Source organism: Pleuronectes platessa, chromosome 16, assembly GCF_947347685.1.
Source record: "Pleuronectes platessa chromosome 16, fPlePla1.1, whole genome shotgun sequence".
Lineage (NCBI taxonomy): Eukaryota > Metazoa > Chordata > Actinopteri > Pleuronectiformes > Pleuronectidae > Pleuronectes > Pleuronectes platessa.
The window spans coordinates 7,116,913-7,143,994 of NC_070641.1; the positions used below are offsets into that span (position 1 = coordinate 7,116,913).

Below are 27,082 nucleotides of genomic sequence, written 5' to 3' on the forward strand. Positions count from 1 at the left end.
CTCTGGGGAGGGAGGTGTGGCAAGGATCATGTCAATATATCCTCCTCATCCTATTCTGACTGTCTTAACCCTTTTTCCATCTCTTTTTTTCATGCCCTTTTCTCCTTCACATCCTTGCATCTCCATCAACCACGACTCAGTGTTTGATGAGGGGGTGGAGGAGGGAGGGCGAGAAAGGGAGTTTGTGTGTGTGGGAGGGGTGGGGGGATGGGGGGGGGGGTTGCAGGTGCATATGCAGAGCCCCCTCACCTCCTTGCAGCCTTCAACCTGAGAGCTCATGTGGCAGCAGCTTAACCGGAGGCTAGACTTCGTCACGCTTTCCTAGACCTCCTCCTGATCCTCCTCCTCCTCCTGCTCCTCACCCCTAACGCTACCTCCCCACCGATACAACTCCCCACTCCCCCTCATCTCCCCTCCCCCTGCAAAGCGACTCCCCTCCACTCTCTCTGAAGCTTGGGAGACTGAAGGCAGCCTCGGTGCGTGGTGGCAGAAAGAGAAAGAAAGAAAGGAGAGAGAGAGAAAGAGAGAGAGAGAGAGAGAGAGAGAGAGAGCGGCTTTCCTAGAATAGATAAGCAGGAGGAGGAAGAGAGGGATGATGATGGAAGCCAGCTTTGACACTGAGGAGAGTTTTGACGATCCCTCCTGTCTCACCCCCCAGCCCCTCGGCTCCGTCTCCCCAGCCAAGAGGCAGATCAAGGAGGTCAAGGAGACCAAGATCACAGTGAGTATCCCCAAACTTAATCCTCCTCTCTTCTCCTCCTCTTCTCCGCTGTCTCTCCATCTTCATCCCTGTGTCCATCACGCAAGTTCATGCCTCATCTTCTCTACTCTCATCTGTTCACAATGTTTTGTGTGAATCTTTGGTCCTTGTGTAGCAACATGGAGCTTCTCTGCGTGTTGGACATCAGTGTGAATGGAGGAGAAGCAGCAGTGTCTCCCTGACTTAACTGCTCTCAATCTATAAGACTGATTTCAAGCCTGTAATAAAAGGGAATTTCTCCTGTCGAGAGGCTCAAACCCATCTCTGTCCTGGTGAAACCTTCCTGAAATGTGTGTAAAGAACGGAGCCGATCTGGTAACCTGTACACATGTAGGTGTTTCAAACAGTCCTCTGCCTGCCAGATGCAGGAGTGATCTCCGAGTGTTGTCACCGAGTTGTGGGATTGTATTTCCCCTATTTTCCTCCGAAGGGTCACACAGAGATGCTGCTGCTGCTGCTGCTGCTTTTCATCCAGATGCAGTATTTGCTCTGAGTAGAGTTGATGCTGCAAACTCCTCATTATCGGTCTGTGATGAGGACGAATGAAATGTTCCCTCCACCAGGATACAATCTGTTAGGTGAACAGCATCTTTGTTTCAAGATGCCCGGAAGAGTAGCTGTGTTTATGTAATCGTTTAGCCCTTAATGCCATAATGATGGAGGGGGGAGAGCTAAGGATGAGGTGGACGTGGCAGTTGTGGTATTGTTGGTGATGGTGGATGAAGGCAGGCAGACGTGGTTTTCGCGTCTCCCAGGTGTTGATTTTGCGCTCGGTGGGCTTTCCGACCTGCTGCAGCCGCGGGGAGCTGTCAGTCTGGCTATTGTGAAAAACCCCAACCAGACCCTGCGAGGGATGCAGCAAGTGCAGTTTCCATGGTGACAAAAGCAATAGCACTGATTAATGGGTGTTGAAATGAAAAATACTGGCATAGAAGCTGGTGGTGGTGGTGGAGCTACAGAGCCATTCAGATATTCAGTGAAGACATTCAGTTTGAAATCAAAAAAAGAAATCCTCCACATTCATTTCACAGCATCTGTAATTGGTTTGAATTTACCTGAGAGCAGTAGTTTTCTTTCATACACAAGTGTCGACGTGTGAAAATGTGCAGCCGTGTTAACCAAGATCTCACACAATTCGTTTTTTTTTGCTGCAGCTAATTGAGAAAGATAAATATAAAAAAATAATACAGGTTATAAAGATGAAATTTCCAGCTGTGTGTGGATGACGTCAGGCCAGAGAGGTGTCTTTTTGTTCGCCACGATGCACCTCACATTACACAACCCCTCCACAGTTGTCATGGAGACGCACACATCAAAATGGACCCCCGCGGGATGCTGAGGTGTTGCACGTCACAGAGAATCAAGGAGCCGCTCCAGCTCTGTCACCTTGTTTTCACCTTCACTGTGGCTCGGCCAATCAGACCAGATTCTTCGGTTTCACCCTCGGATGTTTTTCAGCTCATTAAACATTCACTCAGTCTGACTTGTTGCCGTACGTGCCGCCCGTTAGAGGGGGATGCCTCGATGGCGAGACCGGGATGCAGCGTTTCAATTGGTCAGGGAGTACGAGAAGGGAGGAATGAGGGGTGATAATGAGAGGGAATCTGAGAATGCTTTGTAATGGGAAGGTGTGCGTATGTGTAGAGGTTCGGAGGGGGGGGTCTTCATCAGCAAACTAATTTGTTGCTTAGCAACAGTGGCAGAGCATCCTACAGTCTCATTTGCTGAAATATTCTGCTTCTGATGTTGGAGGTAGATAGAAGGGAAGTGTTGAAGTGCTTTGACGGCCAACCCATTCATTTTTTTACGTCTCTTGTGGACCGTTTATTCCTGGACTGTGTCATGATTTTTCTTTCCTCTAAGAAAAATGTGCAATGAAATACCCACAGCCTGTAGGCAGGGTGAACATCCCTCATGATGCTGATGTTTATGAATTTTGAGTGAGAACAAAATGTCCCAGTTCACTCAACAAATCTTCACAGTTGTGTGTTGCTCGCAGCTTTGCTTTCTGCGAAACATGGCAACACAGCATGTCGCAGCATCCCACGTTCCAGTGGCTGGACTTCAAACGTCCCCACAAGGATTTATCACACGCTGTGTCATGAAGGTAATCTGTATTAATATTTTATTCCCAGCCCCGGAGTACCTCGCTGAGCGGCCGTAAAGGAGAAGTTCACTAGACAGCCTCCCTGTAGATGAATGGTCTCATTTTCTGCAGAGTGTGAGAGGCTGATAAACAACAGCCATGATAGATGGGCCGCCAGCGTAATGGAAAATCTGGTGCCCGTGACAATCAGTATGATCTCTGAGGCAGAAAATGAACAAAGTGACTGGTCGGGACGAGGAGTAAATCACACCGCTGCTCCTCCAGATTACAGCCGGTTACTGTGTCTCTTGTTTATGCATATCCCTGCTCGTGTTTCACTTGTTCTCTGTCGTATCGGCGTGCACGTTTGGCACAAAGCCATATCAGTAGTTCCTCTGTATGTTGGTGATTATATAACAGAGAAAGAGTATTACTCATATGTGGTTGAAGTTGTCTACTGGAAATGAAGTGCTGCAGGGGCATAGGAAAGAATGAAGAGGTCAGTGTCCAGTGTTCATTTGTAAAAACCCTGATGAATTTTAATGACAGTAAGAGAGAAAAGAAACTGAGGGTCTTTTACACCTACATTGTTAGGTCAGGACCTTTAGACCTTTCAGTTTAGTCTGAACTAAAGGAGTAAAAGGTTCCTCAGAATCCAGTCCAGAACAATGGACCAAACCGGTTAAGTCCGACCAAAAGAGGTGGTCTTGATCAGAATCAAACTAAACCATGGTTCGGTTGGTTTGTAATTGGGAAACATTTGGATAATTACTTTAACATAAAAAGAAGCGGGTTGAGGCTCGCTTGATATCTTGCAGCCTTCACCTCGGGCGATATATTGTTTGAACAGGGAAAACGTTCAATTTGCTGGTAGTAAAACCTCAATGAAATTTCAGTGGCAATGAAATGAACCAAATTAGCCAGTTCATTCATTTTTTCTATTCAAACAGAAAGATAATTAGTTGTTAATTATTGCGGAACTAACAACAGACTGACGTCAGACACACGCGGGTCCAAAAACCAATCAATGTCAAATAAGGGTTGATGCAGCCATATTAGGTGATGACGACAGGATGTACATATGTCATAAAACAGTCTTTAGTCTGCTCCCTACATTACAAAACAAAACTAACCAGATCAAATGTAAAAAAATGACGTACGGCTTGGTTCAGACTTTCAGTGTGAAAACGTCCAAAGTCCCCTGAAAGAGATGTTATACATTAAAGTACCATTATATGTATATGTTTCTTAAATTTTAATGAGTCAGATGTATTGGTGTGATGTGAGAAAAAAAGGAAACTGATCTGGAGCTCGACACTGGTCCTCTCTGACTGCACATACTGGAGGTGTGAGTATCTAATTTAACCAGACGTGTGGAACTAAAGACAGCCGTCATCAAAACACCTGTCCAGCACCAAACAGACACAAAGTGAGCGAGATTATTTTACCAATACAACTAGGATGACAGACCTCTGCCAAGGCCTGACAGTCTCCTTCTTAAACCACATTTCATTTTCATTTGGATCAGCACCAAACTCCACAGTCCACTTAACATTTTTTTTTTCATCCAGACCCATGAATAATATGAAAAATGCTTCACAATTTTTTAGGAAGTGAAAAAGAGAATCCCGGGCTCCTCCCCTCCCCAGATCTTGATAATGAGTTCTTCCCTGACCCACATCCTTCCACCAAGGGTCATTGAAAGCCGTCCATAGTTTTTGTGTAATTTCACTAACTAACAGATGGAAATATAAACTCTCTGGCAGAGGGCCCTCAGCGTTCGTATACCCCCCCCCCCCCCCCCCCCCTTTAATTGAACATGCTCCAAAATGTGATGTTTTCTTCCTTGAGAAAACCTTCCAACGAGTGTTAATTAAACGGTTGAGTGGTTCCTGCTGACAGACAAAGAAACACAGATGAGAACACAACCTCTGAGGTGTAGGTAATTATTAGTGCTACTTTCTGTGTCATTTGTTCTGCACTGGACTTTATGCTGTTTGAAAGTCTCTTGGTTTTATCAGTGTAAATTATTTAAGGATCCTCACGTCACTGCAACAGCTGCTGACACAGAATTGGTTGAGACTTCACAGGCCTTATGTTCCTGATATTCCCTTGTTAATGCCATGAAAAGAAGTGCCTCTTTAACTTTGCCTCAGTGGCTCTAAAACTTATTGACCCAAGGTTGTAAAGCTTAAAGGAGACCAGAGTCAGGACTATAATTAAAATCAGGCAATTTTTCAGGCCTCTGCACAAAATTCTGTTAAGGGGTTAATGGCAATAATACATGAACTGAAATGGGGTTTTATTGTCACCTTCTTAAACCCAAATAATCAGTGTGTCTCTGAGCTGTTTCTTCTTCATGTGCCCCTGTCCGGCAGCACAGTGGTGCAGTGGGTAGTATTGTTGCCTCGCAGCATAGTGGTTCAAAATCCCAGCCTAGCCTTGTGGAGTTGGTTTGTTCTCCAGAATGGTTTGCTCCGGTTTCCGGCAATAGGCTTGGCAACCTGTCCATGGTGCACACCGCCTCTCGCCCACTGACAGCTTTGCTCCAGCTATCCCCACACAGGCTTGCAGAAAAGATATAGATATCGGATGCATGGTTGCCCCTGTTAGAAAATATAAGCAGTACAGTGTATTAACATTAAAGATATATTTTGGTCGACTCTGCAGTATAGTGGTAAGCAGCGATAAGGCCATTTAAAGTGTTTATTCACATGCAGTCAACAAACTTCTCCTTCTGAACAATGGACTCCAGTATCATGGGAATGTTTATGGGCCAAAATCCTGTTCATCGCCGTCTTTTGTTCAGCCTCTTGCCTCCCTTTGGTGTTCTTTGTAACCCAGCTGAGTTGAGCTGGCAAACATGACTATCTCCCTCCTTTATTTTGAAATCAACTAAAATAGAGGAAAGTTCGCCTGAGCGAGCTGGCAAATGCAGCGTGTGTCTCCTTCAGTTGGTGTAACGGCAGTACAGCGGGAAACTCGGGCTGCACACCCTATAACACAGTATGTTTTTTCTGAGGCATCCTTGTTTGGACGCCCGTGCAGTTTGTGGCAACGGTTGACAGGGCACACAGGGTAACTAGCCCGTGCCGGGAGGGAGGGCTCACAGACGGTGAACATTACATAATTGAAGCCCCGAGAGTAATTGACGATGCTGTGGACTGTGGAGTCTGTATTCAGGCTGAGTATTGGCTGTGTTTATCTGGTACACCACGGATTTCCAAGTGTGTAAAGTTCATTTGGTCAAATTGAGGGATGAAGGAGAGAAGGCTTCAGCTCATGTCTCTGTTTTTCCCTCTCTGGCCCCTGAAGGCTCATGGGTCACCTTCTGCACGGCCGATATTCATATGTTTACTCGTGTCTGACCTTTTCCCTCTCATCTGCAAGACCTAAACGAAACACAGGCCTGCTTTCTCTCTCTATCGCAGATATATTTCATCCTCCTATCTGCGTTTGTCTCTCAGCCTTTAGCAGCTCTTGTTTGTCACTGTTCTTCATCCTTGTCTCATGTGTTTTTTGTTTTATCTTCTCTTTGCTTCAGATCAACTGTGTGACGTTCCCTCTGCCTGGTGAAGGTCCGGAGCAGCAGCTGCTCAAACCGAGCGAATGGAGCTACTGCGACTACTTCTGGGTGAGACTGTAGAAAATATGGCAACACTATAAAACAAGTGAGAAACAGCAATCACCAAGTGGTAATTACGTATGGGAAATTTTTCTGAGAGCTTAGATGTGATAAAATGTAGCTGGTTTCAGACACGAACTCCAGAAAAATTTCCAGAAAATTGGGTCCAGACCTTTTCAGGAGTGTTCCTTTTACATATGAAGAATACAGCAGGAGATTGTCTGAGCCGGATACATTGACAACCACAGGAAAATATACAGAACATCACGGCCAGGGGTGGTGTCTGGTTGGAGCAAACAGGGGGCAATTCCTCTGCATGTCAAGTGTCACTGGTTTTTGTTTTCAGCACATCAACACTGGCGTCAGCCCTCATCGCCAAAAGCTCTGACATCTGTTGGTATGGTTCCTCGTTTTTCATCCAGAGATACCTGGGTATTTCAGGTTTTTTTATCAACACTTGCTCGCTATATATCTTCCCGACATTTTCCTGCTGTATTCTCAAAAGGACCTAATCAGACATTCTACTATAGGGCTGACAGGAGAAGTTCTGCAAAATGTCCGGAGCAATTAAGCGGGGTGTTGCCGCATTTAAACCGCTGAGGAGATCACATGATTTTCTTGACAACACACAGACAAACAAACTCTCTGGATCTGCCTTTTTAACCGGGAGATACTTATTTTCTATTTCTCATTTTTGCATCTGACGCATTTTAGAAGCGTTGACCCACCCACTTACTCGCGGTGAAACCAACTTGCCATGTTCCCACATCGGATTGTCCCGAGCTTTCTGTGGACTTTACATTATGATATAATGTGAAAGCTCTCACTCGGACATTTGCGTTCACACATGCACCCCCTACAGGGAAAGTGTGTGAAGGCAGCCATACCAACAGAGTGTGCTTTAATATGAACACCTCATATCATCTGAAGTCCATTGTTAATTCTCATCCAACCCATAGTACAGTGTCACCAGCGAGCCGTGCCATTGAGGTCCACACACTTGACCGTCCTGTGGCTGACGTGTCGTCCATCTTTATTCACAGTCTATGATTAAACCAAAGAATTTCCCCTTTGCGCTGTTCCTGCACAGTTTGTGTTCTTTGTCGGCTGACCGCTCACAGCATCGCTCCAGAAGGTCCCTGTCAAATTTTTTTGTTGACCTTTACAACAAATTCACGCTGGTAACTGCTCCATACCGCTGAAAGCTAAAAAATTCAATTTGACTGAATTATGTGAATAAACACGGCAGAAACAGTCGATATTTCCTTTTTTCTAATATCTCCTTAGTGGCTTTTGTAATTTTCCCTTTCCATACATTTCAATCCTAAATTAGATTTGTGTTGAAAACCCCTCAGGCTGCATTATTGACTGATATCCGATTCCTTTTCCCTCCAACCGTTTTTCTTCTTGTTCTTGGTCGGTAGTGTTGTGCCGCTCGTGGTGGTTGGTGCTTCTAAGGCATTACTCTGCACCTCGGTTCCTCTCGGCGACGCACATCACTCACTGACTTCGCTTGACATTTCTTTGTTTGAAAACACACATTACAGCCATCCACCCTCACTGATTGACGCACGCACACCAACGCATGCCCTCCTCGACTTGCAAGTGTGACTCACATATTCATGCTGATATTTTCTGACTCATCCTCACAAACCCACATGCTCTCGAATGTAAACAACACAGAGCAGAGACACTGCAGGATGTTCTGACCATGAGGTTTCGTAGCTGGAGTCCTTCTCCATCTTTGACTGATCCTCTCCTCTTCCTCAGACCGACAAGAAAGACCCCCAGGGGACCACCTCTGTGGCGGGCTTCGAGGTCCCTCTGCAGAAGCTGCTGAAGGGCAAACAGATGCAGAAAGAGATGGCTGAGTTTGTCCACGAGAGGTAACAGCTTCACTGGCAGAGGAGACTGGATTATAGCGACAGACGCTAAAGGACAGTGTTTATTTTATTTTGTATTAATTCGTTAAGAAAAACGTCAGACCCAGAGCTGGAGGCACAAATGATCCCATTTCACCATGTTAGATGTGATAGACGTTAGTTACATGAAATAAGCTCAACAAACACAACAAAGGTTTGAACTTAGAAGGTACAGCAGCTGCTTTATATTTCACCATCAATTAATTGCTTAAGTATATGTTTATCTAAAGCCCTGACGTATCTTATTCCTCACTTTGGAAAAACTATTATAATCAAATCAATGGAGGACGTGACCATGAACAGTCAAGACTAAGTCCAATTCATCCCGCTGCCAGAAATACACACTAAAGCACCAAATGTGGATTAATTTGTCACTAAAAATAATCCCCAAGAAATGGGCTGTTTCTTCATGTTCTTACACATGAGGAAACAGAACATTTTTTGGGGACTATTCTCAGCGTTTTCTAAAATGACTGTTTGTTATTGTACTCAAACTGCATAAAGAAGTTTAAAAAAACTTAACTTGATTCACAAAATCAGGATCATTATCCAGCTCTACACCAAATGTCACCTGTTCATAGACAGTAGCACTCTTCATATACCTGATAGGTTTCATAAATGTTTCTGAGTTATTTCTTGAGAACCTCAAAAATGTCAAATGTTAGAGGAAGGGAATAGAAATCTCTGATCTGGATCTGCTCTTTCCGTTGATCTGTCATGCACTTTTTGCAGAGGTGTGACAACAAACAAAGAGAGAGGGGTGAAGAAATCAGTTAGTGCTCTGTCAGTGGTAACTGACGTTGAAGACGAAGCTTCTCTGAGTCGTGATCATCAGATACATGGACTCAGTGTGGTGGACTGAAGCAGAGAGAGTTGTTCACAGCTCAAGGAGCATCAACACTGGAGACATTCACAGCATGAACCAGAGCACAGAGAAGATCTTAAACAGCCGTTGCAGGTCCACAGCCATCACACAGAAAAAGCTCTTTATTTAAAGGGATCTGTTGGACGCTGGTTTCAGACTTTTGTAACTTCTGCAATTAATCCATGAAGCCAGTAATTAAACGAAGCATACAGGAAATAGTTGCCACAATGTCAAAAGCAACATGGAGAATAAAGCCTCTATATAATTAGCTCCATGTAATTCTATACAATAGCTCCATTTAATTTCTGCTCTGAGTCGTGGGAAGTTAATGAGCAAAGTTTCTCCAGACTCCAGATTTTTTTATATGTTGCTGTGCTGCTATGGGCTGCAAGTCTCCCAAAATTAGGTAAAAGAACAGTTTCCGTGACCTTCTCCAAGTGAGAGATTTACTCACGTGTGGATGGTAAATGTGAGACCGGTGGAGGATGTGAAGTTCACAAAGGGCACGAACCCTCAGGGCAAATATGAGCACATCTCATTTCCATCTTTAAAATGGAGACGATGGAACAGACGCTCTGTAAAATATCACTGCAGGTGTTCCATCCTGTGCATTTGGAGCCAGAGTTTGATCGCCCAATCGTGAATCAGTCTCAGCTGTCATGTGATGAATGGCTGCAGCTGAATTTGCATTTCCATCTTTATGTACAGTCTATGAGTGTGAAGCAAAAAAACCTGAATCAGGAAAGTCTGAGTTAATTAAAGGCTTTCGTTTAAAAATGCTGTGTACCCTCATATATGTAAAGGTCGTGTGTTCCATAGCTTTGGGTTTTAATTAACAAAGGCCGAAAACGGCTGAGGTTTTGAGCATACGATGAACCAGCAGCAGATGATCACACTGCAGAAAATAAAAAGGAAGTGATGCAGCTCGGTCCTCAACCAATGACAAGCTTTAAGTATTAAGAGGAGGATCAATCAGTTTAATGTGACAGGAGCTCAGTTCTGAATGAGCTCCAGTCTTTCAGTGACTGCGTTTACATGGACACCAGGTTTCCAACTACTGAATAAAGATCCGACTAAGATTTTTGTTTACATGAGTTGCGAATGGAACATGCCATTCATACTCATGTTTACATGTTAAAGAGCCTGATGATGGCTCATGTCAACATTGTGTCCAACGTTATTTCACCAGTTTTAAAACCTCAGCCTGAAATAGCTTAATATGCAATGTTACTGGACACTCCAGTTGATTTCTTTCAAATTTTGCAAAATCTTAAACTGGTTTACACCCAGTCATCTATGTATCGTCAACCAGTTTGTAACCGTCCATACTGTCTGTACTAATAAGCTGTGAAAACTCCAATAGGTTGTTATAATGTGATTAGGACGTGTACACATCTACATTATGCGATGAACATCAGAATACTGTACATGTCTTTATTTGATTATTGCTTATTGTGACTCTGACCTTATTGAGATTATTGCCTCTTCACGCTCAGATCTGAATCCTAAAATCACATTATGATTCATAACCTCCGATTTAATCACTTCACTGACATGGTTTTCTTTCCTTTCATGAGCCACGCAGCCTTCACATGTTTCTCTCCGTCTCTGTTTGTGTCTCAGGATAAAGATCGAGGAGGAATACGCCAAGAACCTCTCCAAGCTTTCTCTGAGCCCGCTGGCAGCGCAGGAGGAAGGGTGAGTGAAGCAAACGTTTCGCTGCAAGACGAGAATGCCTTGAACTGATAAGAGATAGTGGCAGTAATTAAGAGAACCCTGTCTAAAGATAGGATGCTTTAAAATAGACCCATTCCCACTCTGCAGTCTGAGTCTGATGCACCATTCAAAGAAAGAAAGCTCATGAAAGGGAGGATGTGGTGTTGGTCTTTTACCAAAATGAAAGGGAAATGTCTGTTAAGATCTCAGGATCAGTGTGATGAGATTTGTCTCGAGGAATCTTGAAATTTGATGAGAACAATAATAAGAATGAAACTAAAGCCTGAAACATGCTTCTGCGACTGCGTCTGCATCTTTTCACGCCGCTGTGGCGCAAGACTCGTTGTCATTCATGCTTCCCCAACCGTTGCGCGTCTTACAAAGCAATTCCGCGCCAGAACACTAGGCGGAGTAATGCTTTTTGTCGAAGACGACCTGAGAGACGCCTTCTTTCTTCTTCATCGATTGTTTATTTACATAGCTACTGCGGCTCCTTGTAGCCTTTTTCAGGCGGACAAATACGCCAGTCAGTGACGGGTTATACAAGTGGACACACTTTCGGATCTCTTCTGCCAAACGCTCTTCTATTTGGTCCATATTCATTCTTCTAAATCTCCCGTTGTTTCTGCCTGTATTATGGGGCATGAAACCGGAAATGCAGCTCCAGAAGGGATGTAGAGCAGACCAATCACAGCCTTGCGGGCTGAGTGAGCTTGCGGAGCTTTGCCGTAAATTTTAGAAAAGTGGGGCGATGCCCGTAAGCAAGTAAGAAGGCATACATGAGCACGTAAGGGACCCGGAAGGGCTCTTGCACTTACGGGCCCGTGAAAACGCAGAAGCATGTTTTAGGCTTAAGGCGACATCCACACTACAATGTTTCGGTTTGAAAACGCATCAACTGTATTAGAGATATACCTGGAGTCCACACTACTGCCAAGTTTTAGAGCTGCCAATATAAAAGAAGTTTGGAAACTAGCTCTGTTCCAGTTAGAAAACTGCAGAAACTGAGATGTTTCGGTTATTACGAAGCCTTCGCTGATATATCCGCCTCTTATTACATGACCCCCCCTTCCTCATAGAAACACCCAGCATTAGACTCCAGTGTAGAACATCAAAATTCATCAACTACAAGCGTTGCTGACTCTTTGCTAACAGCTGCTGTTCAATTCTACGTCTGACAATGACGAAACGTGTAGGAGACAAGATTTACATGTGTAAGAGAAAAGTTATTATTTAAGCAATGTAACAATCAAATGCTTCCTGTTAACTCAGTTGTGTGATTGTTCATATGATATGCATTTACAGGCACGTTAGCATGGACAGGGATTAAAACTGATACAGAGCTGAAGCGCTCATGTGGACAGAGGTCATTTAAATTTGAAAACAGCATTTTCAAGTGAGCATCTATTTGTGTGGCTGTAGCATAACAGACTCTTGAAAGTATATTTGGGCAAAAATGTAGATACTTTGATACTTGTTCAATGTCATGTGTTTGAAAAGACACAACTTCTGTTAGTTTTACCTTTAATAGTATCAAAAAGTAAAGAATCATATCTATAATCAGGAGTCAGTAAAAGTACCACTCTGTAAAAATACAATGTTTTCCAATTGCAAGTGTCTCCAATTATAGCCAGGAAACTGTACTTAAATTATTGTCAAAGAACTCAACTTTGCCTATTGCGTCAAGGACTGCATCAGCTAATCATTGTTTTTCATCAAGGATTCATCTGCTGATTAACAGAGTGTTTGACTTATTTCATGTTGCTGTTTTCTCAGGACTCTCGGAGAAGCCTGGACTCAGCTGAAGAAGAGCCTCCACGACGAGGCAGAGGTTCACCTCAAGTTCTCTAACAAGGTAACTGCTCACGTGGGCTTTTATTGTGAAAACTCATCCAGAACTGAAGATGATTAGCTTCTTGGTGCAACTATTTTGATAACTGAGTTGACGTTTGGGTTGTTTTTTTTAAAAGCAAAAACTGCCCATTGATCTTCTGGAATGTGGGATAACACAGCTTTTTCCAGTCGTTTCTGAAAAGCTGAATAATTTTGTATTACTGCTTGACGTTCAGATACAACAACAAATATCAAAGGTGCCACCTTTGACCCAGGGAAATTATATTCAGGATTTTTCACAGTTTTTATCCATTTTTAGACGAAACTAAAAATCGAATTATAGAGACTGGTTAAATGTATTTATTATATATATATATATATATATATATATATATTTTTAACAATGAAAAGACAATGACATATTTGTGTATAAATGTGTTTAATTGAGCTGATTATCTCTTTTATCATCTGTTTGTTTATCAGCGAGATTACATAAAAACTAAATAAATCAGGGGCCGGAAATGACCGTAGAAAGAATCCAATACATTTAGGGTTTGGATCCAGGAATTTTATTTTTACTTTATTAACCATAGTGAGATTGTACAACAATTTGTCCTTGATATCTCAGAGAATCATTCATGGATCTCAATGAAACAAATCTGGCATGTCCTGTAACTGATAGCTATGAGTGTGTGTAATTTGGTGCAGATCCAAATAAATCTCTAAATCCAGATTTAGAGAATTTAAATTAGTTTTCAGGAGGAGACTGTTTGGCACTGGTGGAGGTGTGAAGTCTACTGAGTGACATTCTAGTTGAAACATGTGAGGCAGTAGCTCATGCAAAGTAAAGAAGATTAAAGGTGTGCAACCATCAAAAACAAAGCTATAACAATGTGCATTGGACACAAGTAAATTTGCAGGTTTGTGTTGCAGCATTTCGTGTTTTCAATCAGCTGCACTAATTTGGTCTGATCCACATCCCGAGGTGATGGGGCTAGTTTTCCCTCAACTGTGATGACCGATGAAGATGACCTGTCCCCCGTCCTAATTATCAGCGATGCAGAAACCACACACTTGCCTCAGACGCAGCCCCTTAGCTTCTCACTACCCCTCGATGTCTAATTAATTAATTAGGTTTTTTGACGATCACCCTCCCAGGAGCATACAGGCGCCTCCATGTTCCACCAGCTCACTCCACGCCTTGTTTTACTGGTCCTGTAATTCAATGATAAAATCCTGGAAACATTTATCATTTAACAATCTCTCAAAGTGCAGATTTTTGTAAACTATACGAAATTGTTGTGAAATAAAGTTCAGTACCTGCAAGAGTTTCCTGGGAATCAAGCAGAGAGTAGATGTAAGTTTATTCTTGATAAAAGAAATTCAACCGATTTACTCCACAACGCTTTAAGACAAAGTGAAAACATGTCATAAGACATTTTTGAGAATGTGTTAAAATAATTTTCAGCAGTTTCTTTAAACAGAGCCGACTGCTACTCTGTTCTTCTCTGTTCTCATAGCTCCATTCTGAGGTAGAGAAACCCTTGCTGACGTTCAGAGCCGACAACTTCAAGAAGGACCTGAAGAAATACGACCATCACATCGCTGACCTCAGGAAGCAGCTGGCCAGTCGCTATGCCAGCGTGGAGAAGGTACTGTGACATTTATTTTTAGATTCATTCTTTGAGTTTGGCTGCATTTCAGCTCGTTTCTCTTGTGTACGTGCAGGCCAGTATTTTACATCCAAAAGTGAATCTCTACATGATGATAGAGCTTTAGTGACAGGCACACATCTTATTACAGAGCCGTATTGTTGCTTCCCACCAGGTAAACCATTTTATTGATGCTTTTCTTTTTGGTTTGAAATATAAAATTATAAGACATGAACTAATATGCATACAATTTGTTTTTGTTCAGTACACATCAGATTCACATCAGGATTAATACAAATAATGAAAAACAACAATAATTGAACGCTCGTGTTGTGGAGATTTAAGGCAATTAAAAAAAACAATCATCACATGTCAGTTTATCTTCAGAGATATTTTGCTTATGAGCATATAAAGTGATATTTTCTATAAAAAATATGGTAGTGTAACCTTCATTTCTTGGTTGGCAGCACTCTGCTTTTCCCGCGGGCTGTGGGTAATAAACACGTCTTCATTTAATAAACATGTCAAAACTCTCGATATTCCCATCAGGCCTCTCGACTTCTCTGTTACACTCATATCTGTCTAAACGTGAAACAACAGCAGGTAGGAACCAACCAGCTGCTTGGAAAGATGACATGCAGCAGCAATTTAAATGTTACACATAGAAAATATATAAAAATCCAATACTAATTAGAGGACTCCAAATGATAATGAAACAATGGCGCATTTAACAGTAAACTTAATTCTGCAAGTGCACGATCAAGTTGTAAACTACACAGCTTCATAAGAAACACACATTTGCATGATAACTTAAAGGACCCATTGTATGCCCATTTTACCTCAAGTTGATATGGTTCCTTGGGGTCTTAATGAAATGTCTGTAACCTACTTTTGTCAAAATACCACAAGGATCATTTAAAACAGCACCTATTTATACTGTCTAAAACAGCCCTCCCCCCATCCTCTCCCCTCCTCCCTAACGCTAGCTGCTGCTAGCTGCTGCTCACTGGTAGCATCCCAGCCGGTGAGATGATGGTGGGGGGTGGTCCAACGCCATTTACTGAGACTATGACGTATTTTTCTCTCGTCAATCCCATTCGACGCCATCTAGCATATCGTTCTGACATAGAGGAACCACAACAAATCGCGGGAGTTGTTTTTTTCCAGAGTTTTTGGGACGACAGACTTGCCAGATACCCAAATTAACGTGTAGAAGCACTACAAAAGTGGAATTTTCATAATATGTCCCCTTTAAGTGATTAAAATTACCCAAAATACTATGTGTTCCAAGTAGCATAAAATATCACAAACATTATTTTATCAATAACAGAATGGGATTCCACTGCTTCATCCTTTCAAAATAAGGGTCATCTTTACTCTTTATTTTAAACAGAAATTATAATTTACTAATATATCATTGAGACAAGAACTATCTTTTTCTGAAAACGTAACATCTAGTTTGGCCTGGTTTCCAATTTTCTTTTATATATCTGATTTAAATTACCTGAGTTAAATAACCGTTTCCGCCTCTTGGAGAAAAGAAAAGATTGCCTTGGCTTTTGCCAGACTATTAGCTGAATGTTTACCTTTCAAACACTGTCCATGACCTTGATGAGGTGTCTCTGTGGAGAATAAGAGAAAAGACTCAATGATGTGGATTAAGAAAAGGATTGATAGGATGAGAGCAGGATCTGAGCGAGGAGATCAGTAGCCGACATAAAAAGGCTGTAATGACTCTTAGATGTAGGTCCAGTAAATCTTAGGATAATAGTGAATGACTCATTGTTTCTATGTGTGTGTGTGTGTGTGTGTGTGTGTGTGTGTGTGTGTGTGTGTGTGTGTGTGTGTAGTCTCGTAAAGCCCTGGCAGACAGGCAGAAGGATCTGGAGGTGAAGACCCAGCAGCTGGAGATCAAACACGGCAACAAGACGGAGGAGGACATAAAGAAGGCCCGGCGGAAATCCACACAAGCAGGTCAGCGGTCACAGAGTCAGATATACACTCCTGATCAAAATCTTAAGACCAGTTAAAAAATTGCATGAATTTGCATTTTGCACTGTTGAATCTTAGGAAGGTTCTAAATAGAGTTTCAAAATGCAAAAAGAAGAAATGGGAACAAGAGCCCAAAAGTTGTGAGCAGGCAAATTATTGAAAACAACAATTTAACTGAAGTAGGCTGTTCATCAGCTGATCAAAAGTTTAAGACCACAGCTCAAAAAAAAAAAAAAAAACTCCCAAAACAGAAATTAAAGTGTCAGTAATGAGTAGCTCCACCATTATTGTTGATCACTTCAAAAATTCGTTTTGGCATGCTTGATGCAAGTGTTTCCAAAAGGCTAGTGCGAATGTTGCGCCAAGTGGTGAAGATGGCTTCACGAAGGGCATCCACTGTCTGGAACTGAAGTCCATTTTTGTAAACTTCCCTTGCCATCCATCCCCAAATGTTCTCAATTAGATTAAGATCAGGGGAACACGCAGGATGATCCAAAAGAGTGATGTTATTCTCCTGGAAAAAAGTCTTGGTCAGACGGGCATTGTGAATTGGAGCGTTGTCCTGCTGAAAAACCCAGTCGTTACCACACAGACGAGGGCCCTCAGTCATGAGGGATGACCGCTGCAACATCTCCACATAGCCAGCTGCTGTTTGACGCCCCTGCACAACCTGGAGCTCCATTGTTCCATTGAAGGAAAAAGCACCCCAGATCATGATGGCGCCCCCTCCACTGTGCCGCGTAGAAAACATCTCAGGTGGCATCTCCTTGTCATGCCAGTAACGTTGGAAGCCATCAGGACCATCAAGGTTAAATTTTTTCTCGTCAGAGAATAAAACTTTCTTCCACCTTTGAATGTCCCATGTTTGGTGCTCCCTTGCAAAGTCTAAACGGGCAATTGTGTGGCGTTGAAGGAGACGTGGCCTTTGAAGACGTTTCTTGTTTTTGAAGCCCTTCCTTCCCAGATGCCGTCTGATGGTTATTGGGCTGCAGTCAGCACCAGTAATGGCCTTAATTTGGGACGAGGATCGTCCCGTGTCTTGACGGACAGCCATTCGGATCCTCCGGTTCAGCGCCGGTGAGATTTTTTGGGGTCTACCACTTGATTTTTTTGTTCTATAACCCTGAGGATCTTTTAAGAAATGCAAAATGACTGTCTTACTGCGTCCAACCTCAGCTGCGATGGCACGTTGTGAGAGGCCTTGTTTATGCAGTTCAACAATCCTACCACGTTCAAAGACGGTGAGCTTTTTTGCCTTTGCCATCAAGAGATCTTCACAGTGTGATTACTTGACAGGAAATGACATGGAATCCAAATTTTTGCACAGATTTTGGCTTTTAAAGGCTGTGGTCTTAAACTTTTGATCAGCTGATGAACAGCCTACTTCAGTTAAATTGTTGTTTTCAATAAATTGCCTGCTCACAACTTTTGGTCTCTTGTTCCCATTTCTTCTTTTTGCATTTTGAAGCTCTAGTTAGAACCTTCCTAAGATCCAACAGTGCAAAATGCAAATTCATGCAATTTTTTAACTGGCCTTAAGATTTTGATCAGGAGTGTATGTGTAGCTAAGAGACAGTCGGGACAGTGTAGTTATTCAGATGTCACCAAATAACTGGTGTAAGCAGTCTGCGAGGAGAGGACAGGTACAAGGACCTAAACAAGAAGCAGGTGATGAAGAAGAACAAAGTAAAGCAAAGTGATATCAAAGTGAAATCAAATTAGGTTTTTTAATGGCGTGTCCTACAGACAACATGGTCTATGAAGTGCTGACCCCTCAGACACAACAGAAGACAGAAATCTATCATGAGACATTTTACTGGAAAGGAGATGATCTCATGTTGTAAATGTTCCAGTAGAAAAAAGCACTTATCAGGTCTCTCCTCTGTTCCCCTTAGCAGATTAGTCACAGCCCACAGCACTGATCATTGCTGCTCATAGGTACAGTTAAATGATGTCTGCCTTGTAACGTCGATCACCGCTCTGACCTCAAGGTTGAGCCAAATGTCACCACGGCTCACTGGGCTCGCTGCCAGAGACGAGAAGCTGTTTCTACCTTCACCAGATGAATTTAAATGAGCTCCAGCAGCAGCAGCTTCTGCTTCATCAGGAAACAGAGCTGAAATGTCCTGGATTTGGTCGAGCGTCGGGCATTTAACGTTTAAATTTAAAGTGAAAGTATAAAATCAATAACAGTAAAATGCGTTTTAATTATTTATTGATTTTACTGTTATAGCTGCTCAAGTTGTAGCCAGTGGTCCAGTGGTTTCTGACCTTGAAACCATCAAATTTCACACTTAAAACACTGAGAATAAAGAAATGAGGACTGTACTAAATGAAATTAGATTTAAAAAGAAATCAAATAAAATAATAATAAAAATAACAATAAGGATAGTAGTATAGTTGAAATAAGAATTTCCAAATGCAGCAATAGAATTAAAGTACTGTCGAGAATACCAAACTTTGTTTTGGGACCTGCAAAAAGTCCTAAGATAAATCTGTAGGGACCCTCACTTTGAGTCCTCAAACTATTTCTTTAAAATTTAAATTTTGTAGTTTGAACTGCTTAAAACTCCTGGCCATCTGAAACATAACAAGGAAGGTGGGATATAGATTTAGAGAAACTAGTTTCATTTGATAGTTTTCAATTATATTACAATATTAGCAGAAAACGTAACCTGAAAGTAACTAGAACAAATTGAAAAGCATAATTCTCTCTGAAATGTCCTGGACTAAAAGTATAGAGCAGATAAGGTAAAACTCAAGTAAAATATACCTCAAAATTATACTTGAGCACAGTGGTTGAGTAAATGTGTTTACTTACAAAAAGACGAACCTGGATTGATCTGTCCAAAAATCCAAGAGGATTCTCCCTACCCTGTCTAGTGCCCCTGAGCAAGGCACCTTACTCCCCCAACATCTGCTCCCCGAGCGCCGTACATGGTCGCTCACTGCTCTGTGTGTCCTGCACCAGATGGGTTAAAAGCAGAGGTTAAATTTCCCTACAATTGCATGAGTGTGCCTGTGCATGTCTGTGCATGTGTTTGGGAGAAATAAATGTATCTTAATCTTATGTTATGGTGATCTCATATTGAAATATATAATGATAATCAACAATGTTTCTAATTTTGGTTCTAAGTGGTTGAAATGGAGCTGTGGAAACTCCACTGACCTCTGGATATTTCCAATAAAAATGGTGAATCAGAAGTAAAACAAAAATACTATATAAAATGTTGGACACTAAAACAGAAGTCTGCATCTCACCACGGTTGGTCTTTGATCGATCAGCGAAGCAAAACAAAAATCTGATGTTTAGTTACAAGAAAATGTGAGCAGTTCAGGAATTTAGACACCATTTAAAAAGAGTATCTGTCAAACCAAGTTTGTCCCAGAAATGTTCAGCTTTTCAAACACAGCATGTTAATAAGAGAAGCTATGATTAAACTTAATGTTGTTTTTATATTTAAGGAGTTGGTTTATAAAAGATCTCAGTGTTTATTGATGTATATGTTCTGTGCTTGATCGGAGGCTGGTACAAAAACACGTACGAAAATTATTACAAATACTTAATATTAATAATTTTAACAGTCAAATTTTCTTTGGCACAAACTCATTGATGAGTAACATGTGAGCGCCCTCTTCTGGATTTTACTCCACGTGCATCACACTCAGGGCTGATGAGGTGATTTGGAAATGTGAAAAGAAACATCCTCTGTAAACTCTGATCTTCTTCTCTGCTGGACTCAGGCAGACTTTGATTCGACCTTTGACCTCTCACGTTCTCATCTGTTCTCTCCAGGAGACGACCTGATGCGCTGCGTTGACCTGTACAACCAAACCCAGTGCAAATGGTTTGAAGAGATGGTTACCACCAGCATGGTAAAAAAACAGTCTTTGGACAATTGAAAAAGTTAAACTCATGTCAAATGTGATTTTTTCAGGTTATTCATTATTAATTAATTTAGAGTTCATTAAAAAGTGAAAACAATTCTCAAATGATTACATGTTAATGATAGAGATGGTGTGAATTTGTATGTTTTATTATAATATACATTTATTTATTAAACCTGAAAACAGAGTTAGTTAGAACTATGGCTTCATAATATTTGAGCAAACTGTGTTGTAATAAGGTCGGAAAGAGTTAATTTTTTTTTTTAATTGAGGTGATTTTTTTTTAGGAGGTGAAGTTGATCAGTTTCTATATCTTCCTTTTCAGGAGCTGGAGAAACTGGAGGTGGAACGGATCGAGTGGATTCAGCAGCATCTACGTCAGTACACGACTCTGCGACACGAAACCGACATGTTCAATCAGAGTGTGAGTCTTTTTGTTCCCCTGCATTTTACTGTTAATTTACTTTGTAATCACTGAAGAGAGATATGCTATGCTTTATCTAAAAAAACACAAATACCATGATGAGTTTAGAAAAAAAAAAAATTGGAATGGAGAATATAAAGGCTCAATTTAACATTCTTAAATCTGTTAATTCCTTTCATACTATAACTATATGACAACAATACTACTATGTATTTTTGGAAATTCAGGTAACAACAATATTTAAATATTTTCCACAAGAAGGATAACTTTCAAATCAATTAATTACCTTAACTGAAACCTGTTGAATTATGTATCTTTTCAGATTAAGTATCACTTGCACTTTTTGAGGGTAGAATCATCTCTAATGTTCTTCTCCTATAAATATCCATAAATATGCTTGAATCATCGAAAAAAGATTGACCATATGCCTTAGATACCTTACATTTTGTGGCCTGCTTCAGGATGTGAAGCGGTTGATAGCTGTATTTATATCCCTCACTAAACTACAAACAGGAGCTTCTAATACGTAACTCGGTAGAATTTATTGGCATGAATTTGGCAAAATGTAAACAAATGCAGGCTTAGATAAGTAGTGAGTGTCTCTTGTAGATAGCCCTTAAAATACCTTTGTTCCCTCTTTGATTTCTCTTATTCCCACATGGACGACAGCGTTTACCCACCTCTTTATCTGCATTTCATAAATTGATCCACAAACTGATTAGCAAACTGTTATTAGGTTTACAAGTGATTTGAACCGCTTTTAATGGGACTTTCTAGCCACGGCAGCCCTTCGATGAATGTAGATGTAGAGACAGATTCAGACATCGCTGATCATCTGTCAGTCGTTCATCCAACACACTCACTGTCATCACTCGGTGCCTCAGTTAAAACCACCCAGACGCTCTGCTCGTCGAGACGGGGGTGTCGCGTAAACCCCTGCAAATCTAAGCAGACATGTTGTGTCAGCGCTCAGGGAAGATACCATGAGGGAGCTTTTCTGTGTGCTGCCTGACAAGATGGATTACTCAGAGATGATACGCTCACTACAGATCAACCTAAATGGATGATCTGCTAGTCGAGTGTTCATATTTCTCTCTTGAATAAAGAAAATATGACTCTAATACTCCCTGACATTTAGTGATGCTCGAAACTTAAGGGAACAGCATCACTCGGAAAAATTTATTAAGAGATTCTAAAACAAAATATGACACTCAAACTCTCAGATGAAAGCTGGAGGAGTGTAATCATTTAAGGTGGATTATCAGCTTTTTAAAGTAAAGCAGCCTTGTGCAGCATTGTGGCACACTATGGATTTGACATCCAATGTCAAAGGCAAAACATATATTTAATTAGACAATATATCACCCATATTGATGACAGTTTAAACATGACTTAGCTCCCTGTAATAAAGTATTGCTAGTGCAGTGCGTGTTCTAAATCTGCCTTTATAAGGTTCTGTGCCCTTGTCCTGTTTTAATGCTTTATTCCTTCTCATCAGTGAGTCCTCCTCAAACAGTTCTACTACATACTGTCACTTTTTGTTCTTTGTGTCCTGCGATTTTGATACACAGTCTATGGTGCAGAGTGAAGTTTGAAAATGTTGTGTTCATCCTACCTGGTTTATCTCCAATGAAGATTTTACAGTTGTTTTTCATGAGTCAAAACTGAATTTGCTCGTTTAATTTAGCTGCCTTTATTTTTTCAAACAGTGCATGTCGGCTATTTTGGAGGTCGGTTAAGCAATCGTCACAATCTTCAGGCCCAAGTTCACAACTTTGCAAATTTACAGGTCTGCTACTCAGCCCAGTATGAAGAATTACAGCGGTGGAATGGGTCTGACCCTTAGACTGTGTATAAAGATGGACAAATCAACAGCTTCATGAAAGTGATGGTTGCCCCCTGGTGGCAGGCTTTAGTGTAGGTCATAAACCCTGCCTGAACTATGTTCGCAGAGGGGACATGATGGGAAAAATTAAAAGTCCAAGTACACGTAAAATTAAGTTTTCTGTCATTTTATTTAGCACTTATCACACTGATGATAAATTGTTCATGTTCACGATCACTACAGAGCAGACTCTGACGTCATCAGCCTAAGATGTTGGATCATTTTTATAAAACAAAATGATTCCCTTAAAACCATGAATATTGAAACCAAAGTTTATGACGCGTAAATTACGTTTCTGATCTGCTTAGGTAGTAATAATAATAATAAATGAATCAATGCTGATGGGAACATTTTACTGTTTGTGTATATGTAGATGGTGGAGCCGGTCGACCAGCTACTGCAGAACGTGGATCCAGCCAAAGACAGAGAGCTGTGGGTGAAGGAGAATAAAACCGGCGATGTTCGACCTGTGGATATGGACATTTGAAACCATGGTGACCTGGGATCAGTCACTTGATTTGTCTTCAGTATTATATAACAGTGTTCCAGAACATCTCTAACGACACTGGTCAACAGACGGTACATGTTCAGATCACAGTGGTCTGCTCATCCTCTCTCTGACTGGAGTATCAGGAGGAAAGGTTCATACTTACAACACAGTCTGAGGCCAGGAAACAGTTACAGATCAAACTACCAGCATGTTCCTTCTAAATTTGAACCCTATCATAATCAACATTAGCTTTCTGAATGCCATCTAACATACTCTGCTGTTAACCTGTGGTAAAGTTGAAACTACAAAAAAAAAAATAAATGTATTTTCAATCGTTTAGTTTAGCTTCAATCAACATTTTTCCAGTTTGAGTAAACCAAACAAAAATAGGTCTTATTATTGATATTTCCCTTTATTTTAGATACAGATATTAACCCATATGGAGATCGTAGAATGAATATGATATATTTTCATATTTTGCTGGTTCGTTTTGGTGGACATGCATGTTTTGAATATCTTGCTTTCACTGTATATGGACAGCTGCACAATTTGTGGAATCACGATGGTTGTTTTGGTAGAGTCATTGAATTTACAAGGTTTTCTGTATTTTGAAAGAGGCAGAATCAATTATCAGACTAAGAACTTGACTTAAAGTGTACAAATTAATATCCAGTAACCTCAGCACAAACACACACACACACACACCACACATATACTGTGTTTTGGAATGTGAATTTGATTATGCTTATCACACGTACCAACAGGTAGTTGATCTAGATTTAGGCCAGGGTCTTTTTTGGATCAGTCCGGAGTAAAAAGGTGGTCCAAGTTAGACTGAAACACCTTTTAGTGCCTAATGGTTATATACCTGGAATGTCCTTGATATATTCTAATCTGCATCAGTGTACATTTGTACATACAGGCTAGATGTATTTTGCTGTCAAAAGTTTAACGGGCCGCAGATCTTCGGGGCCGCTGAGGTGTTTGTACTGTATAATGTTGTTTGTTTTATTTTTTGTAAATGTACAGAGAATATCTTTATGGTAGTGTTCGATAAAAGACGCGAAATGCAGCAGAAAGCAAAATTTAACAAATTACGGAGAAGATAAAGGTTGTGATTTCTTTTAGATGGATCAATTAAGTTGAGCAAAAGCCAGCTGACTCATCCCAGTTGCACGAATGCAGATAAATCCCATTTGATCAAATACTGCATGTAAACTATGTGTCTGTGTTTACAAGTAAGTGTGTGTGTGTCTGTCTGTCTGTCTGTCTTTACATCGTTTGTGGTGCTTTGAATTTATTTTATTACCTTTCTAAAGCCCCTCGTTTCAATCTTTCAAAAGATAGAGCACATACTGTACCTCCGCCAAGATCCAACCCTTGAAATCCCTATGAAACAGCATTTAATTTCACTATCAAGATCCATGAATTATTCTCTGAGAAATCAGGGAAAATGCTGAAAAATGTCCTATTTCGCAACGTTAAAGAGAGTGAAAAAAAGTTTGTACATCCGCCCCCTGATCCGGATCCACACCAAAATCCCCTGGGTCATGGCCCTACCCTTCACAAAATTTAATGGAAATTGGTTTAGTAGTTTTGGCATAATCCTCTTAACAAACAAACGTAGATGACACATAACTTATTTGGCGGAGGTAAAGATTTTAATAAAAATTTCAAACGAGGGACATGAAAGAAAAAATGCTTACCTGCCTTCTCAGCAACACACTGATCATTTGTTCCTCTTATGAAATGAAGAGAAGTTGCATTTTGAATCAAATGGATTCTGATTGTTCAGACTTTTCTTTTTAATCCAAACGGCTTTGTGCGCAGGCTTCAAATAGCTGATATGTGTTGTAGAGGTTTTATCAGTGTGTGTCAATATTGTGCACTAAATGTAACAAGTTATGTTCCAACTAAATGTTCTTGACAAGAATCAACAATTTCACGATGACGTAACGGTTGAGTTAACTGCCCCTCTGTGGTGAACATTTTCATAACGTGCATTAAACCCATTGTTCCTGATGTTTTGAGAATGTTGGATCATATGTGACCTCTGTCCAGACGTTGTTCTGTGGAATGCAGTGTCCAAAATAAAATAATCTCCTCTTTGGAAATAAAATATCAAGGTATTTCATTATGTAACTGTACTCGGAGGTCAGGATTTTCGAAAAGTGGGAAGTTAAGTTTGCATGTTTATCAACCATTGTATTGAGAGCATACACCACCTAACCCCCAGCTGAGGCTGCTGACCTTTTGGTCGGCTTACGTGCTCGGCATACACCACTGGATCCCGTCCAGGGTTGACTAAAAGGGATGATAGGGCAGGTGGATGGACGCTGTGTAATCAGAACTGAGCAAAAGTGAGATTATGTAATGTAAACTGTTCATTCTGCACATGCAGTACACTTATGTGCTAAAACCAAAGCACCATACCCGCCAAATATACTGTTGGTCCTCCACGTACCTCCCAAACACTTTAGACCCACCAAGGTATTGACTCTGCAAGACCTCTGAAGGGGTCCTGTGGGTATCTGGTACGAAGACGTTATGAGCTGAAGTCCTTGAGGGAGCAAGATGGAGCTGTTGTAGATTGGAGCCCCCAACACCTTGTCACTGGTTTATTGTTACTGGTTACTTGTTCATGGTTGGCCCTTCCTCTGACCAAGGACAGTAGTTGGCATCCAACAAGTCTCTACATTTCAGAGATACTCATTGATCACCAATCTGGCCCTTGTCAAGGCTCTCAGGTCTTTCAACACATTGACCGTAAAAACTGATTCAGATTGTTTCAAGGTTTTTTTTCCACTTCAAGATATTTAAGAATTTGACTCTATATATTTAAGGGGGTATTTCAATTCAGGGGATATATCCCTCTGATGTCTAATAAGGTATGGCCTCATGGAATATATAGAGTAGGTCTGGTCTAAGGAGTATTTCCTACTTGCGTCACCAGCTTGTCCTGCTCTTACGGTTGCATCATTAGCTACTGTGAGCCACTGGATTCAATTCTGCGTGACCACCCACATAGCTAGCAAGTTAGCTTCATCCCCAGCATTAAAGGGGACATATTATGCCCCTTTTTACCACAGTTGATATGGTTCCTTGGGGTCTTAAGGAAATGTCTGTAACATATTTTGGTCAAAATACCACAAGGATCATTTAGAACAGCACCCTTTTTACCCTGTCTAAAACAGCCCTCCTCAGATTTACCTATTTTGAGGGCCCCGCTCCCCTCACCCTCCCTCCTTCACAAGATACAAGCGAGCTATCTAACCGGGCCGATGGAGCCCGGCTAGCGTTAGCTCGCTCGTCCAAGGCCATGTAGCAAACTCCCTACATGGGCATGGTGTGACTATGACGTTTATTTCGGTCGTAATCCCATTCGAGGCACTCTAGCGTATCGTTTCTGACATAGAGGAACCACAACAAATCGCGGGAGTTGTTATTTTCCAGAGTTTTCGGGACGGTAGACATGCCAGATACCCAAATTAACGTATAGAAGCACTACAAAAGTGGAATTTTCATAATATGTCCCTTTTAAGTAAATCCTGGGAGCCCTTGTTATGGGACTACAGCTGTGACACTGTGTGGTAACCTTCAGTTTTCATAAAAACTCAAACGTTGTTTCTTTGTCCAGTCTGGGCTACTACAAGAAACACAGCTGCCTCCATAGAGAAGACCCCCTCTGATGTAAATATAGTAAAGTATTTAAATATTAAGGGGCCATTCTAGGGTAAATAAAAACACAACTTGTATAATTTAGATGAAACACACTCGTGAAGACATTAATTGGATTATTTTATATAAAATTTCTTTCAGTAGATCCCTTTCAACAAAATCTTCCACACTGGACATTTATATGCAGCATCCAAAGGATGCAGATGCCTGAATTGGGAACAAGCCTGAGACACCTCCTAGTATGGTGAAGTGCACCTTTACAAATG

General features: G+C 41.2%; 1 protein-coding gene across 1 annotated transcript; it reads left to right on the forward strand.

Moving 5' to 3' along the window:
- The first annotated feature begins 560 nt into the window (after window positions 1-560).
- On the forward strand, window positions 561-25,169 carry gas7a (growth arrest-specific 7a). Its single transcript, XM_053443761.1, has 10 exons — window positions 561-721; window positions 6,391-6,480; window positions 8,242-8,357; window positions 10,882-10,956; window positions 12,751-12,829; window positions 14,328-14,459; window positions 16,310-16,433; window positions 20,248-20,327; window positions 20,665-20,763; window positions 23,022-25,169. The coding sequence occupies exons 1-10, from the start codon at window positions 593-595 to the stop codon at window positions 23,133-23,135; spliced, it is 1,038 nt and encodes a 345-aa protein (XP_053299736.1). The 5' UTR covers window positions 561-592; the 3' UTR covers window positions 23,136-25,169.
- Window positions 25,170-27,082: the final 1,913 nt, after the last annotated feature.

What these genes read in the sequence shown, in the direction of transcription:
- gas7a (XM_053443761.1), top strand. Translation starts at nt 593, where the DNA reads ATGATGATGGAAGCCAGCTTTGACACTGAGGAGAGTTTTGACGATCCC. An exon ending in GCGGAAATCCACACAAGCAG is followed by an intron (nt 16,434 to 20,247) that starts GTCAGCGGTCAC and finishes TGTTCTCTCCAG; the next exon opens with GAGACGACCTGATGCGCTGC. An exon ending in CCGACATGTTCAATCAGAGT is followed by an intron (nt 20,764 to 23,021) that starts GTGAGTCTTTTT and finishes GTGTATATGTAG; the next exon opens with ATGGTGGAGCCGGTCGACCA.